Here is a 15,052-nt window from a genome sequence, read left to right as displayed (position 1 = left end):
AAAGGAATGAGATAAATCCAAATAAAGAACACATGTCCATAGCAAACCTTAAATGAAGAATGAGGCACAGACCTGTGTCAGGCTCTCACAATAGTTGTGGTCTGTGCCTTTCTGGCAGGGCATTGCCCATACGGAATACAAGGCATTGCTGGAGGTAAAGGAAAAAACGTTGAAGGCTCCAGGAAGCCTCAGCTCATACTGTGTACTATACAACTTTACCACTTTGAATTGTTTTTAAGATTCCACTCACAATCCAACTTCCTTTGTAGCTTGTGATTATTTCAGCAAAGCTTTTGACAACGTTCCCCACACGAGGCTCTTAAATAAACTGGATGGGCCAAAGATAGGACCAGAAGTGGTGAACTGGATTAGAAACTGGTTGACGGACAGACACCAGAGGGTGGTGGTGAATGGAATTCGCTCGGAGGAGGGAAAGGTGAGTAGTGGAGTGCCTCAAGGATCGGTGCTGGGGCCGATTCTGTTCAATATATTTGTGAGTGACCTTGCCGAAGGGTTAGAAGGTAAAGTCTGCCTATTTGCGGATGATACTAAGATCTGTAACAGAGTGGACACCAGGGAGGGAGTGGAAAACATGAAAAAGGATCTGAGGAAGCTAGAAGAATGGTCTAAGGTTTGGCAATTAAAATTCAATGCGAAGAAATGCAAAAGTGATGCACTTATGGAATAGAAATCCACGGGAGACGTATGTGTTAGGCGGGGAGAGTCTGATAAGTACGGACGGGGAGAGGGATCTTGGGGTGATAGTATCTGAGGATTTGAAGGCGAAGAAACAGTGTGACAAGGCGGTGGCCGTAGCTAGAAGGATGTTAGGCTGTATAGAGAGAGGTGTGACCAGCAGAAGAAAGGGAGTGTTGATTCCCCTGTATAAATCATTGGTGAGGCCCCACCTGAAGTATTATGTTCAGTTTTGGAGGCCGTATCTTGCTAAGAATGTAAAAACAATTGAAGCAGTGCAAAGAAAAGCTACGAGAATGGTATGGGATTTGCGTTACAAGACGTATGAGGAGAGACTTGCTGACCTGAGCATGTATACTCTGGAGGAAAGGAGAAACAGGGGTGATATGATACAGACGTTCAAATATTTGAAAAGTATTAATCCGCAAACGAACCTTTTCCGGAGATGCGAAGGCGGTAGAACAAGAGGACAAGAAATGAGATTGAAGGGGGGCAGACTCAAGAAAAATGTCAGGAAGTATTTTTTCACAGAGAGAGTAGTGGATGCTTGGAATGTCCTCCCGCGGGAGGTGGTGGAAATGAAAACGGTGCGTGGGATAAACATAAAGGAATCCTGTTCAGAAGGAATGGATCCTAAGGAGCTTAGCCGAGATTGGGTGGCAGAGCCGGTGGCGGGAGGCGGGGATGGTGCTGGACAGACTTATACGGTCTGTGCCAGAGCCGGTGGTGGGAGGCAGGACTTGTGGTTGGGAGGTGGGATAGTGCTGGGCAGACTTGTACGGCCTGTGCCAGAACCGGTGGTGGGAGGCGGGGCAGACTTGTAAGGTCTGTGCCCTGAAAAGGACAGGTACAAATCAAGGTAAGGTATACACAAAAAGTAGCACATATGAGTTTATCTTGTTGGGCAGACTGGATGGACCATGCAGGTCTTTTTGTGCCGTCATCTACTATGTTACTATGTAAGGCTCATATACACAACATACAATTATTACTTCACAGAAAGCATTTATTAAAGTGCACTTTGAAGCATTAATGTAGATTACTGTACTGTTACTTATCTATATACCAGGTTTCTTAACATTAGTAAAATGTATCTTATTCCATCAATATGTTTAATAACTTTTAATTAGTCCTTTATTCTCATCTTATCCCTTATTAAAGAAAATGCAAAAAACTCATTCCTTTTGAGCACTATTAACTTTGGGTACAAGTTTCAAATAAAATACATGGGTGCTTTTTATATTTATATACTGGAGACCAATTTTCAAAAAAAAGAATGTAGACAAATTTTTTAAAATTGAAAATTAGCATAGAGGTTGCACATGTTGAGAATGCCCAGATATTGTGTACCTGCACTGTTCTCTGGGCAGCTAGGAGTAAACCACATACTTCTGAAAATGTAAAGCATGCATGTTAGTACCATTCCTCACATATATGCTTCTGAGAATGTTTCCTCGTAGTCCAGCAATATGCTGGCATGCTATAGCAGCCTATGCATAATTTTAGTCCAGAGAAGAACCATTTTCAGGCAAGCCATTTTACCATGTAAATTGCTTAAAACAGTCCTCTAAACAAAAATTATTTGTAAAAAAAATTTAAAAGTTTTACTTAAGTACGAATTATTTTACAATTGATCTTCAGCTCTAGAAACTTGCAAAATGCTTGTATCTTACTTTACATTCATTAATTGAAAAATGTAGCCTTCCCTCTTGAAAGGGATGTTTACTTCATTAGTTATACGTCAAACAGTTTTAGGATTTTTCTGCTTTGTCTTTCTCTCTGGGTAATCTGCCCATGGTATAGAATTCTTTGTTTGGACGAAGGTCAGTGAAATGCGCAATACGATTGGACATGGCAAAAAATGCAGAAACCATTGCTATGTCCCAGGCATCTTCCCGATCAAAACCATGCTCCTCCAGCTCCTTAAAATGCTCTTCAGTTATGTTCTCAGCATGAGCGACAGCCATAGCGAACTTCAGCATTGCCAGCTCCCGCTGGCTTAATTCAGCAAGTTCCCAATTCACAGTAACCTGAATGAAGGAAAGATAAGTAACTATAGTTTCAACCAAAAAATGACAACCGTGTCAAATGTGGAGTATAAGCATCCTGCGTTCACAATGAACCAAGATGCTTCATTAGAGTAAGCCAAATGCACATTAATATTATGTTGCTCTATGCTAAAATCCCAATTAATTTTTAAAGAAAAAGTGGAAATGGTTTGTTGTCTGGTGGGATGTTTGTGGGAAATATATATATTCTTTAGTATCTATTTAAAAAAAACACTTAAATGAAGTTCTAATTAGCTTCTGTCCTATTATCACTTTTGGACAGGTAATTAATAGTTGGTGGGGGGGGGGGGGGGGGAAGAGATACTTTGGAATGCTATAAGATTCTATGCGCTTTGTAAATATTTTATTGATGTTACTTTTATGTTTCCTGGTTTTGTTGTACACACTGCAGCATATTCAAAAGATCTTGCTAAATAGGAAAAATAGTAAAAAAACAAAAACAAAAAACAACAACTTACTGAAATGATCTACTTCACCACATATCTGTAAAATCAGCTTTCCCTTAGAAAGGACAACTTGAGAAGCCCAAGTATACATATAATTCTATTTTTCTTGGTTCTGAATTGGAGTCTTTAACCAAAGCTTTCATCTTTCATATATGATATTCCACTTTATTCACTCTGATCATCTGAAATTCCTGTATTTGGGGAAAAGATGTAGGAAAGGAAAATTCTCTGTACACATCCGTCCTCTTTAGACTTCTCACATGTAAAGGTTAGCCCCATGTTGGTTAAACTGAATAACCATCTTCATAATCAGTATTTTTTCTAAATAATTGGTGCAAACTAGGAGACATTCAGATCCCTTACTGCAGGGATGTCAGAGAACAATAGAGTTAATGGAAGTGATTTTTCAGTTTATCCATTATGAGGCTAATTTTACAACAGAGCACTATGTGAGAAGTCCAAGAAAAATGAAATTAATAGGTATGACTAAATTTCACCTTCCTTAGCATCCAACAAGTCTGCATGATTGGGATACAACTAAGCAGAATATCACTGGATTTTTTTTGTGGGGGGGGGGGGATCAAGGCCCCCTGAATGACTGCTCTGGCCACCATGTCCACTCAGTAATGCTTCACAAAAGAATGGAGTGACAACCAAGTCATCACTCTGCAGATACCCTCTGGCATCACCTAAGAGAGAGGAACACCCACTGTAACAACAGATCCAAATGAAAGGGACACAAGTGGGCCTGAACATCACTTATGGAGTTACTGACATAAACCTCAAGAGCTAAAGATAATCCCAGGTCTGTGGGCCTTCCATACTGCAAAGTTTGTGCTTCTGGTCGTGTAACTTGAACATGCATTCTTCTAGGAGGCACACTGCCCCTGTGCCATGTTGAGTCAAACCCCCGGGTACTCAGGATCTGAGTTGAGACAGGCAATTCTTGGCCCAGTTCACTATCCATCCTAGATGCTCTGGCAGCTTGATCACCTGAGACATGGCCATTCTAGAATCCGCTGTGGAATCAGTCTATACGAGCCAGTATAATGGTGGATTGGCTACTAACGCCTGAAGCATCAATGAACATGTGTGCTGAAGTGAGTCACCAAAAACAAAACCTTTCAGGTCTGGTTCTTTGAGTGATATATCAAGTAGCTCAAAAAGAGCTTTCGTCATCTGGATAAAGGACAATGTTGAGATCCCATGACATTTGGGGACTTGATGGGATGATTTAGTAGAGGCAAGTCTCGCATGAAGTGACCAATTAGAGGCTCAGCAGATATGGGTTTAGCCTCTATGTGGTGATAAATACCAATTACACTGAGGTGAACCCTTGAGACCTGATTGACAAATGTAAAAAGGTATTCAAGCTGTTTTTGGGTAGGGCAGAAAAAAGGAGCGAGGGCCCTGCCCGAACATCAGACAGTAAACCTCTTCCACTTGAATCCTAGAGACCTCCTAGTGGAATTTCTCCTGGATGCATGCAGAACCTGGGACACCCTCTGGTAAGTTCAAGGAGCGCACTTCTAACCTCTCACTATCCAAGCCATGAGGGCTTGAGACTAGAGATTGGGATATAAGAGGTTTGCTGCCTACTCCACCTTGTCACCAAAAAGGTTTTCTCCCAGACATGGACTGTCCATCAGCTTCTCCTGAACTGAGATAAGCAGCCAGGTCTGTGCATCCAACTCTCCATGGTAGAGACCCTGGATGCTATATCAAAAGCATTATAGGTTGCCCAGACTTTCCAAACTCCTTTTTTCACAAAGGTTGATAATTAGCAAGACTACGTGTGTTTTACTAGAAGTGACCTGAGACCCGTAAAAAGTATGAGGCATTGGCAGGAGATACTTGGGCATATTTTAGAACACTATCCTGACAGTTACCAATTGCTTAATAGTGTACATAGTTTTGAAGGCTCCTGACACAGGTCAGTTTTGGCTGAAACACGATTCATGTTGAGTCTTGCATGTTACTTAATAAAGCTGCTGATTGCGTATACATCGTCTTTGTATTATTTCACCTTCACTGTGTTTTTTGTGCTTTTGGGACTGAGAGGCCCTGGACACCATATCGAAAGCATCATAGGTTGCCCAGATCATGTACTTTCCACACTCCCATTCTCTGACTACTAGCCGACAGAGCTCTTCAGCCTTCTCCCAGGGGAGTGTGTCCATAAATTCTGACACACTGTGCACAATGTTCTGCAAGTGCATGCTCATTAAGAGCTAATAAGAAACTATGTGTGGAGTGAGTATAGCATTCAAGAAGAATTTTTTCCCAAAAAGACTCCAATATCCTAGCCTCCCTCACCAGGTGACACTGAAAAGAAAGTCTTAGAACTCTTGGCTCATTTGAGAACAGATCTAGTACATAAGTAATGCCACACTGGGAAAAGACCAAGGGTCCATTGAGCCCAGCATCCTGTCCTCGACAGCGGCCAATCCAGGCCAAGGGCACCTGGCAAGCTTCCCAAACGTACAAACATTCTATACATGTTATTCCTGGAATTGTGGATTTTTTCCTAAGTCCATTTAGTAGTGGTTTATGGACTTGTCTGATCATAGAATGGTGAGGAACCTGAAGCTTCTCTAATCAGAACCATCTGGATTCTATATATGTTTAAAGCAATTTTTAGTGAGCAGCACCAACACTTCAGAACAGAAACTGCATGACATTACAGACAATGCAAACATCACAGCAAAAATGAAACAATACGTGCTGAACTCATTTACGAAGAAAGTAAACCCCCCAACCATACTCCCCCCCCCCCCCCCCACACACACACTCACCTAACCACCCATACCCAACTCTGTTATCCCTACAGCAAAAAAAAGTGTAGGAAGTAATCAGTACTAAAACAGTTTAGCTATTAAGAATACGACTCCTCGCTAAAGAAGTTAAAGTCAGCCAAAATGGTTCCCAAGTAGCCGGAAATTGGACTCCAGCTACAGAGTCAAGATCATGTATATAACACCACTCCAGTGTTAAAATCCCAAGCATCTGAGAATGCCACATCTGAAGAGTTGGCGCTGTAGGCGAAAGCCATTGCTGTAGGATATTTTTCACTATGAGAAGGAGAGTCCAGCACAGAAAACACATAATGCCTTTTTTCATAGAATGTAGCTTGGGAAAAGCACCAAAAAGCAAACGAGGTGTATAAGGAATTGAAAGAATCCAGACTGTCCGTAAAAATCATAAAACACTTCTCCAAAAGGACACAATGAATAAGCAGGACCAAAATATATGGCCCAGAGTGGCGTCATGAGACCTTCATTTAAGGACAGTACGCAGTATTGCTAAGCGCAGTTTATAAGCTTTTTTAGGAGAGACATAAGTGTGCATCACCAATTTATACTGCATTTCCCAGAAGGTTATATTGTTAGTATGGGACTGTAAGCGTTTAAGGCCTCCCCAAGCCACTCGGCCTCTACAGTCACACCAAGATCAGCTGACCACACATTCCCCAGATTAATGTAGTCCACAGAAGCAGTCTGATCTCGAAGATGACAATGATTAAAGTTGAGAATTAAGAGTGTATGCAGTCTCCAGCTGATCTTATATATCAGAGCACAAAGAAGCTGCAGGAAAAGCTTTCACATAATGGCTTAGTTGAAGATAGGCAAACACCTCAGTAGAAGCCAAATGGAATTCCTCTCTTAAAGCAGTGAAGGCTTTCATACAACCATTATCATCTAATATTTGAAAGAGATATTTAATGCCACCATCATTCCCAGGTCACAAAGGATGGAACCAAGTACAGGATGGAAAGCTCCATTTTTCTGGATAGGTAACTGAGGTGTCCACTTAGTTGTAATATTGTGAAAGCAACAGACCCACTTCCAGACCTGTCTCAAAGGCCTATAGAGGACATATAAACCCACTGCAGAGGTGGATTGAGGTGACACAGTATGTAGATATGCACTAAAATGTTCATGTTCTAGTAAGAAAAGATCAGTAAAGGAAGCAGAAGTGTCCCTGAACCAGTCATTGATATGTCTCATTCCACAACTAACTGTTAGATCGCGGATATTCAAAAGGCCCAGGCGTTCCTTATCTCTAGGGGAAGCAATGATACGCATAGAAAGGCGGGCCCTGTTACCCTGCCATAAATATGCCTGTAGGTGTTTATATAACAATTTCTCATCGGTAACTTTGAGATAAAGAGGTATCATCTGAAAAATACACAATCATTTAGGAACAATTAACATATTATAAAGATGGATTTGTCCCATTAATGTCAGAGGATAGGCTTGTCAGGAATGAAGGCGAACTTCAGTATACTGCATTAAAGGTTGCAGATTTGTAGAATACAGCTGTGTCAGTTGGGCAGGGAAAAGATGCCTAAATATTTTAAAGACCCATCTGCCCAGTGAAGGGGAAAGGGACCACTCTCCCCCAATAATCCTGCAAGACAGGAGTAGAAGGCAAGGCCAAGGATTTACTTAAATTTAAAGTAAAACTTGATAAGAACCCATATTCCTCTACAAGCTCTAGTGCTGCTGGTAACGAAGCCTGGGGGTTGGTCAAAAGTAACAGGAGATCATTAGGAAAGGCTAGGACTTTCAAACACACTGATCCCACTACAAGACCTGACACCAACTCCTCCCACCTCAAAGTACACAACAGAGGTTCTAAAGTTAAAAGAAATAGTGGAGGGGAAAGAGGACATCCGTGTCAGGTACCCCGCTCTATGGAGAAGGAACCGGTGCAAACCCCAATGATTAATAAAGAAGTCCTCAGTCTAGTACATAAAGAACCACCCTTTGATCCCCAATGAAACAATAGCTTCAACAAAAAAGTCCAACGTACTTGATCAAAAGCCTTAGCTGCATCTAGGCTAACCAGCAACAAGGGAATTTCATGCTGCCGGCTATATGATAAAACCAAAAAAGCTTTATGTACATTTATTACAGACTGTTTGCCACGGACTAACCGCACCTTATCTGCCTGAATCACAAAAGTTAAGTATACAGATAAGCTTTCAGCCAAAACCCTGGAAAAAAAGCTTGACGTCAACATTCATTAAACAAATCGGACGATAAGAGTCTGGCACGTCACCCAACTTCCAGGTTTTAACTACAAGGTCACTAGTGCCTTATTCGTGTATCGGGGAAGCTCCCCCTGTGTCACTGCCGCAGTGTAATCTACCAACGGGCCACAGACGTGAACTGATAACGTTTTATAAAACTCGCCAGAGTAACCATTGGGCCATGGTGATTTAAAATTTTTTTATACCAAATTGCTTTTTGGAGTTCCTTGGCCTGGAGGGGTCTATTCAGGGTTTCTGCTGCCTCTGCAGAGAACCTGAGCATACCCAAGTATTGCAGATATTCTAAAAAGTTCTCTGGTGAGAAATCCACCCCTGCCTGATAAATAGCCTTAAAATAATAAGTTAGGATATCCCCCACCTTCTCTACACCCGAATGCAACGAGCCATCAAGGGGCCCTCATAGTTAAAATCTGATGCCTACATTGTCATGACTGGGTAAACTTCACCAACAATCATCCTGGCTTGTTGCCAAAACGGTGAAAATGATATTTGCGATACACTAGGGATCGCTGGACCCGTTCATGGATCAAGGAACTGAGCGCTATTTGAGTAGCTAGAAGATGCTCTTTAGTGCGCAACGTAGGCAAATGTAGGTAAGCCCCTTTAGCTTTGCGTTAATGCCCATTCTACCTTTAAAATACCCTTAGATAGCCATCTATTTCAGGCACTATTGTACACTATGATGTCACCATGGAGAACTACATTGGCTGCCTCCCAAAAAAAGAATAGGAGCCCCCTTATGGTGACCATTACTTACACAACAGGCTTCTCATTTCTGAAGTAAATATTTCTGGAAATCCTCACTATGGTGCAGACAAGAAGGGAAACACCAATGCCTAGTACCCTGATAAAAGGGCCCCTCTTTAACTCTGCCCAAATCAGAGAACGGTCCGAAATTTCAGCTGAGTCATTGTCAGCTGTCAAAACATCAGAAAAGCAAAGGGAGGGCGCAAGATATAATCCAAGTGGGAAAAAGTCCCATGGGCCCATGAAAGATGGATATAGTCTCTAAGCTCAGGATGCAACAGGTGCCACGGGTCAACGAGATCTAGAGACCAACAGGATTTAAGTCTCGTGGGGCGACATTAGACCACTCAGACAAAACAGACAAAACAACAAAATCTCAAGGCCTCGCAAGACACGTTTTAACAACAAATACTGACTCTCCCCTGATTTAGCTAAGACCTCAGCTGAACACTGAAGAACAGTGACTCCCCTATGACGACCCCCAGAAAAGAAATATATTTCTTCAAACCACTGAAATTTAATTTTCTGGTGTTCAATGTTTGATAATCTTGTCTGGATTCTATATATATATATATAGAAGTCAACCTTCTTATTCACTTGCTGTACAGAGAGGGGATTCACCCATTGCTTCATCTGTACCAACCAATGTTCCCTCTAAGCTCTGCGAGTGTCTTCCAACTATATTGCTGACAGTGGGAGGCAATGGTTCCATATTGTGTTTTCAATCACTAGAGAAAGGCAGGTCTTCTGGAGTCCTGCAGAACTTGCTTGTCCCTTGCTATTGCAAATCTGACATTAAAACAGCACCCTCCACTAGCAGGAATGGAGGTGGAGGACTCCCAACACAACTCAGAGGAAACATTAGTTTCAGCTTCAGGATTCTATACATGGGCAATGTAGCAGCTTCATTTGGGAGGTTGTCAAGCTGAAGGATGTCTAATATTTTGGCCCTGAGCTGATCCTCAGTGTCCAAATCATCTCCTGTAGAAAATCAAAGGAAGAAAGCTCCTCTGGAGAAAACATTCACCTTTATGTGGAGGTAAGGAGTTTGAGTGAAGACTAAGGGACCCCCTCCTCCAAGAATACCTCTGGTGCCTCCTCAGATACCTAAAAGCAGTCTAAATCTGAATCATAGTAGTATTCCCCCTCCCCCCAGAGATATCAGAATCTCCAACTGCCTTGAGCAATTGACACCATGGTGAGGTCTGAGGCAAGGACGTCCACGTATCAGGGACCCCCAATGCTGCTGACCTCCCCCCCCTCAAAAGTCTGGAGACCAACATCAGCTTGCTCCATGCTAGCTCTGATGCCCTTCGATGCCTTAATGTAGATGTGCTCCCCGCAGGCATGCATGGGCCTCCAGAATAGGCTGGATTGCCAAAGATACCAGCACTTATGCCCCCAATGCCATAGTCTCTTGCCAAGCAAATAGACACCATCTGCTCCTGAAGCATGACCCTCAGCTATTACTCGAGAGCTTCCATCTATGACATCTGGGAGGTCAGCTGGAATGGTCTTGTCCTTTGAAGGTATTTTGATTGTATCATTAACCTGGTCTCATCTCTGCTGTCACACCCTGTCCAGTTCTTGGGAATGTGAGCTACCCCATGTTAGGGGTACTTTGAGGACACCACGGACTTCGCTGTATTGGTGTTCTTGATGCTGTGTTTCAAGTAGGGATTAATGTTGATGTTTCCTGGCTTCTGACCAACACACTGCATCAGAGTCCCTCCTTTTCGATAAGGACAATGACGAATCATTCATCTCCCTTGAAAGGGATTGGAGAATGCCCAATTCCAGTGGTCCATGTCAAAGAAGGTGGAAACCATCTTGATATTGATGCATTCCCAGTGTCTGAAGCAGCTCCTGGAGCCACAGACACTGATGCCTCTAATGCCTAAGTTGATGGACCAGGCTTCTCAGCACAAAATGTTCTTTCACGCTGGTTCTCATGACCTTTGATGCCTCTTTTTGATATCTGCAAACAGTTTACAAGAGAAGGAATCATGTAGGAATCAGTTGTGTGTTCATAATAGACAGTCCTGTGCACCAGATGTACTTTTTGAAACCACTGCATGTTTTGTGGGACTATCATCTAAAACAGCCACAGCAAAATCAAATGGCTTGATGGTGAAACCTTCCTGGCTGAGGGCCTGATGCCTAAGAGGGCTTAGTGGGCTGCAGAAAACAAAGAAATCTTAAGTGCTGAAAAACCTAACTAAGGAGAACTAAACGGGAGCTGACCCTGCGTACCCAACTTACATATGAAACAGTACTGGAAACACACCACTGTACCGCGATGAGGAAAGGTAAAGATTCAAACTGTGTGGGACAGAATGAAAAGCACATCCTCGCTGTTTTGCAATAAAACAAAGATTGAACTGGCCCTTCGTGACTATTGTTTATGAATGTATCCTTGTAACCTGTCTTGTTAAAGGCAGGACATAAATTTTAAAATAAAATTAAATAAAAGGCACATGCATGCATGTTGAGTCGCTTCTGGAAAGGACGCTGGAAAGAATACTTCATCCTGTTTGTCCTCAGAGAACATAAATGACAAACTTATTCCCACAGACCACAATAACTTGAGCTACTGTACAAGCTCTGGTAAAGATTCTTTTACAGGTATTCCAGCTTTTGGAAAAAGTAAATATTAGTGCTTAAAAACACATGAGTGCCACTGAATCTTTCTGGCCAGTGTGGAAGGCAATTAGGAATGCCTATGGTGACTGTGCTTCTTCTACACCCCAAATAGCATATAAAAGGTAGGAGTTGTATCATCAAGACATATCAGATGTAAGCCTGTACACAATCATGGCACAATTCTGAACAAGATGTAAGTCTAGCTGTAATTAGAATTGTATATGCATAAAAGCCACTTTTCAGTTATCTTTTCTCTCATTCTTGTACCATTATTTATTTATTCAGCCTGCAGTTTTCATGTGACAAAATACTTCTCACTCATGAAATGCATAAACAACTCAGAATAAGTTTAGTGTGCTTATTAAATATTATAGGAATGTTTAATTCATGGTCTTGCTTCTGTTCAGTAGTCTCAGGAATATTAATGTCTCCATTTCCGTTGGTGGGGGGAAACATGATGTTTCTATGGAAAATACTTAACCTGATCAGCCAAAGTTGTGTGTTTGGAGTAAATTCTATGCACAGCACTGTGTGCTACTACACAATATGGGCATCTATTAGCAGTACTTGTGGCCACAACAATAAGCTCTCTGTCAGACTTGCTGAGTCGCCCTGAAAGAAGAAAAAGCAGATTCTAGTTTCAGTTCTAAAAGTTGTGATTCTGGTAGTACAAGGTAATGCACTTTTTTTTCTCCTGCTCATTTTTACCATCCCTCATAACCTCACATTTGAATGTTTAATAGTTCCTTTCAACTACATGTATCCTCATTCCACAACAGTGGCATAGCCAGAAGGTAATTTTTGGGTGGGCCAACAGGTCAGATGGGTGGGTACCAGGGTTGCCAACTTTTTTTAAATTGAAAAACTTGCCACCTGATGCCCCACCCCATGCTCCACCTCTACCCCACACCCAATAACTTGAATGAGGGTAGCAGTGCAGGCTTCAGTGGCTGCAGGCCACATTGAGGGCTAGGGGGAAGTAGAAGAGATTGCACTCTTCAGCCTCCATTGAGCCTCGGTCCCCTAACACATATACTTAGCAAGACCAAACACTTTTCAACACAGCTCTCCAGATACACGCTATAGAAATGATCCCAGAAAGTATATAGTATTAAAGGCAAATAAATTCTGCATCTGCAGAACCCCCTGGCCCTCCCCCAATGGGTGTAAAGCAGGACATTTCCCCATAAAACTCATCGTAATCCGCCATATCCTATATAATAATATGCACCATGAACGTTTCATGAAGCTGCCTGGGCCTCCATTCTGATTGGCTGTGCCTGGGACTGAAGCCTCGGATGACGTCATCCAGAGAGCCCAAGCAACAGCAGTGCGGGCCCGGCCCCAGGCAGCTTCATCGAATGTTCATCTTGCACTCCCAATGTTCCAATGTCTCTGGCTGCATTCGTAACATTGGAACGTTGGAGGAGCAGTTTCAGCCCTTCGCCACGCCCCCCCCCCCCCACTGAGGTCACCGCCCCTCACCCCTCCACCCCCCCCCCCAGGGTGCCACCGCTCCCCCCCCTCCACTCGTCCGTCCGCTGCCATTTCCGGCCACTGCTGCTTCTCCTGTTGAGCATTTCCCCCCCCCCCCCCAAACCCACCTCCCCACTCCCCCCGTTTTCTATTTCTGTTGATGGCTCTCTCATTCTCCCTGTCTCCTCAGCTTGAAACCTTGGGGTCATCTTTGACTCTTCACTCTCTTTCTCTGATCATATCCAGCAGATCGCCAAGACCTGTCGTTTCTTTCTTTACAATATCCGTAAAATCCGCCCCTTTCTTTCCGAGCACTCTACCAAAACCCTCATCAACACCCTTGTCACCTCTCGTTTAGACTACTGCAATCTACTTCTTGCTGGCCTCCCACTTAGTCACCTCTCCCCTCTCCAATCGGTTCAAATCTCTGCTGCCCGTCTTGTCTTCCGCCAGGGTCGCTTTACTCATACTACCCCTCTCCTCAAGTCGCTTCACTGGCTCCCTATCCGTTTTCATATCCTGTTCAAACTTCTTCTACTAACCTATAAATGTACTCACTCTGCTGCTCCCCAGTATCTCTCCACACTCGTCCTTCCCTACACCCCTTCCCGTGCACTCCGCTCCATGGATAAATCCTTCTTATCTGTTCCCTTCTCCACTACTGCCAACTCCAGACTTCGCGCCTTCTGTCTCGCTGCACCCTACGCCTGGAATACACTTCCTGAGCCCCTACGTCTTGCCCCATCCTTGGCCACCTTTAAATCTAGACTGAAAGCCCACCTCTTTGACATTGCTTTTGACTCGTAACCACTCGCCTCCACCTACCCTCCTCTCCTCCTTCCTGTACACATTAATTGATTTGATTACTTTATTTTTTGTCTATTAGACTGTAAGCTCTTTGAGCAGGGACTGTCTTTCTTCTATGTTTGTGCAGCACTGCGTATGCCTTGTAGCGCTATAGAAATGCTAAATAGTAGTAGTAGTGAGCAGCAGCGGCCGGTACAAAAACAAAAAAAGCAACTTAAACCCGAAGGTGCAGCCACTATCTCCCAGCCTGCCCCTCTCCCACCCTGCTGGTACAGCCAATCACTCTCACCCTGCCTCACAGGACAGCATTACTCCGTTCTTTTTCCTCCCTTACTCTCGTGCTGCTTCTAGTTTAAATTAAGGGCACCGGCCGACAGTGATTCACAGATGAAGGCCCGCTCCGGGGTCTTCCCTCTGCCGCGATCCGCTCTCTTGATGCAACTTCCTGTTTCTGAGAGGGCGGATCGTTGCACAGGAATGGCCCCGGAGTGGGCCTCTGTGAATCGCTGTCGGCCAGTGCCCTTAATTTAAACTAGACGCTTTGCGGCGGTGGTGAGGGAGGGAAAAGAAGATTCACCTCATCCACTGCAATGATGCGATCCACTATTTTTTGGTGGGCCTTGGGTGGACCTGGGCTTACCCGGGCCCACCCATGGCTACGCCCCTGTTCCAAAATATATACACATCATGCCATGGATTGGCTACATCAGAAAAAGGTTCTGGCTTTGGACAAGACAACTGTGGGCAGGTTCATTATCTGTGCATGCTCTACACAGCATAACCCTCTCAATCTGTGTGATCCAAGTAAAATAAGAAATGCTGCCTTCCTACCTGAGGAACTCGTAGCCTGACCACCTTTAAACACAGGTCACTTGTAGAAACGGACAAGGTGACCAAAATGATAAAGGGGATGGAAATCCTCTCATATGAGGTAAGGCTAAAGAGGTTAGGGTTCTTCAGCTTGGAAAAGAGACGGATGAGGGGAGATATGATTGAGGTTTACAAAATCCTGAGTGGTGTAGAAGTAAATCTATTTTTCGCTCGTTCCATAAGTACAAAGACTAGGGGACACTGAAGAAAGTTACATGGAAATACGTTTAAAACAAATAGGA

At 43.4% G+C, this 15,052-nt stretch overlaps 1 protein-coding gene across 2 annotated transcripts in view; it reads right to left on the bottom strand.

The window, feature by feature from the left end:
• Positions 1-1,794: 1,794 nt before the first annotated feature.
• Positions 1,795-15,052, bottom strand: part of LOC115463654 — a 61,195-nt gene continuing 47,937 nt past the window's right edge. For both annotated transcript variants that reach the window (XM_030194361.1, XM_030194362.1), the window contains 2 exons: positions 12,139-12,269; positions 1,795-2,726 (listed from right to left, as the gene is read on the bottom strand). In XM_030194361.1, the coding sequence (XP_030050221.1) occupies positions 2,448-2,726; positions 12,139-12,269 (410 nt within the window). In that variant the 3' untranslated portion in view covers positions 1,795-2,447. The remainder of the gene's footprint in view (positions 2,727-12,138; positions 12,270-15,052) is intronic.

Source organism: Microcaecilia unicolor, chromosome 2 (genome assembly GCF_901765095.1).
Source record: "Microcaecilia unicolor chromosome 2, aMicUni1.1, whole genome shotgun sequence".
In the NCBI taxonomy this organism is placed as follows: Eukaryota; Metazoa; Chordata; class Amphibia; order Gymnophiona; family Siphonopidae; genus Microcaecilia; species Microcaecilia unicolor.
This window is presented reverse-complemented; position numbering and strand designations above follow the sequence as displayed.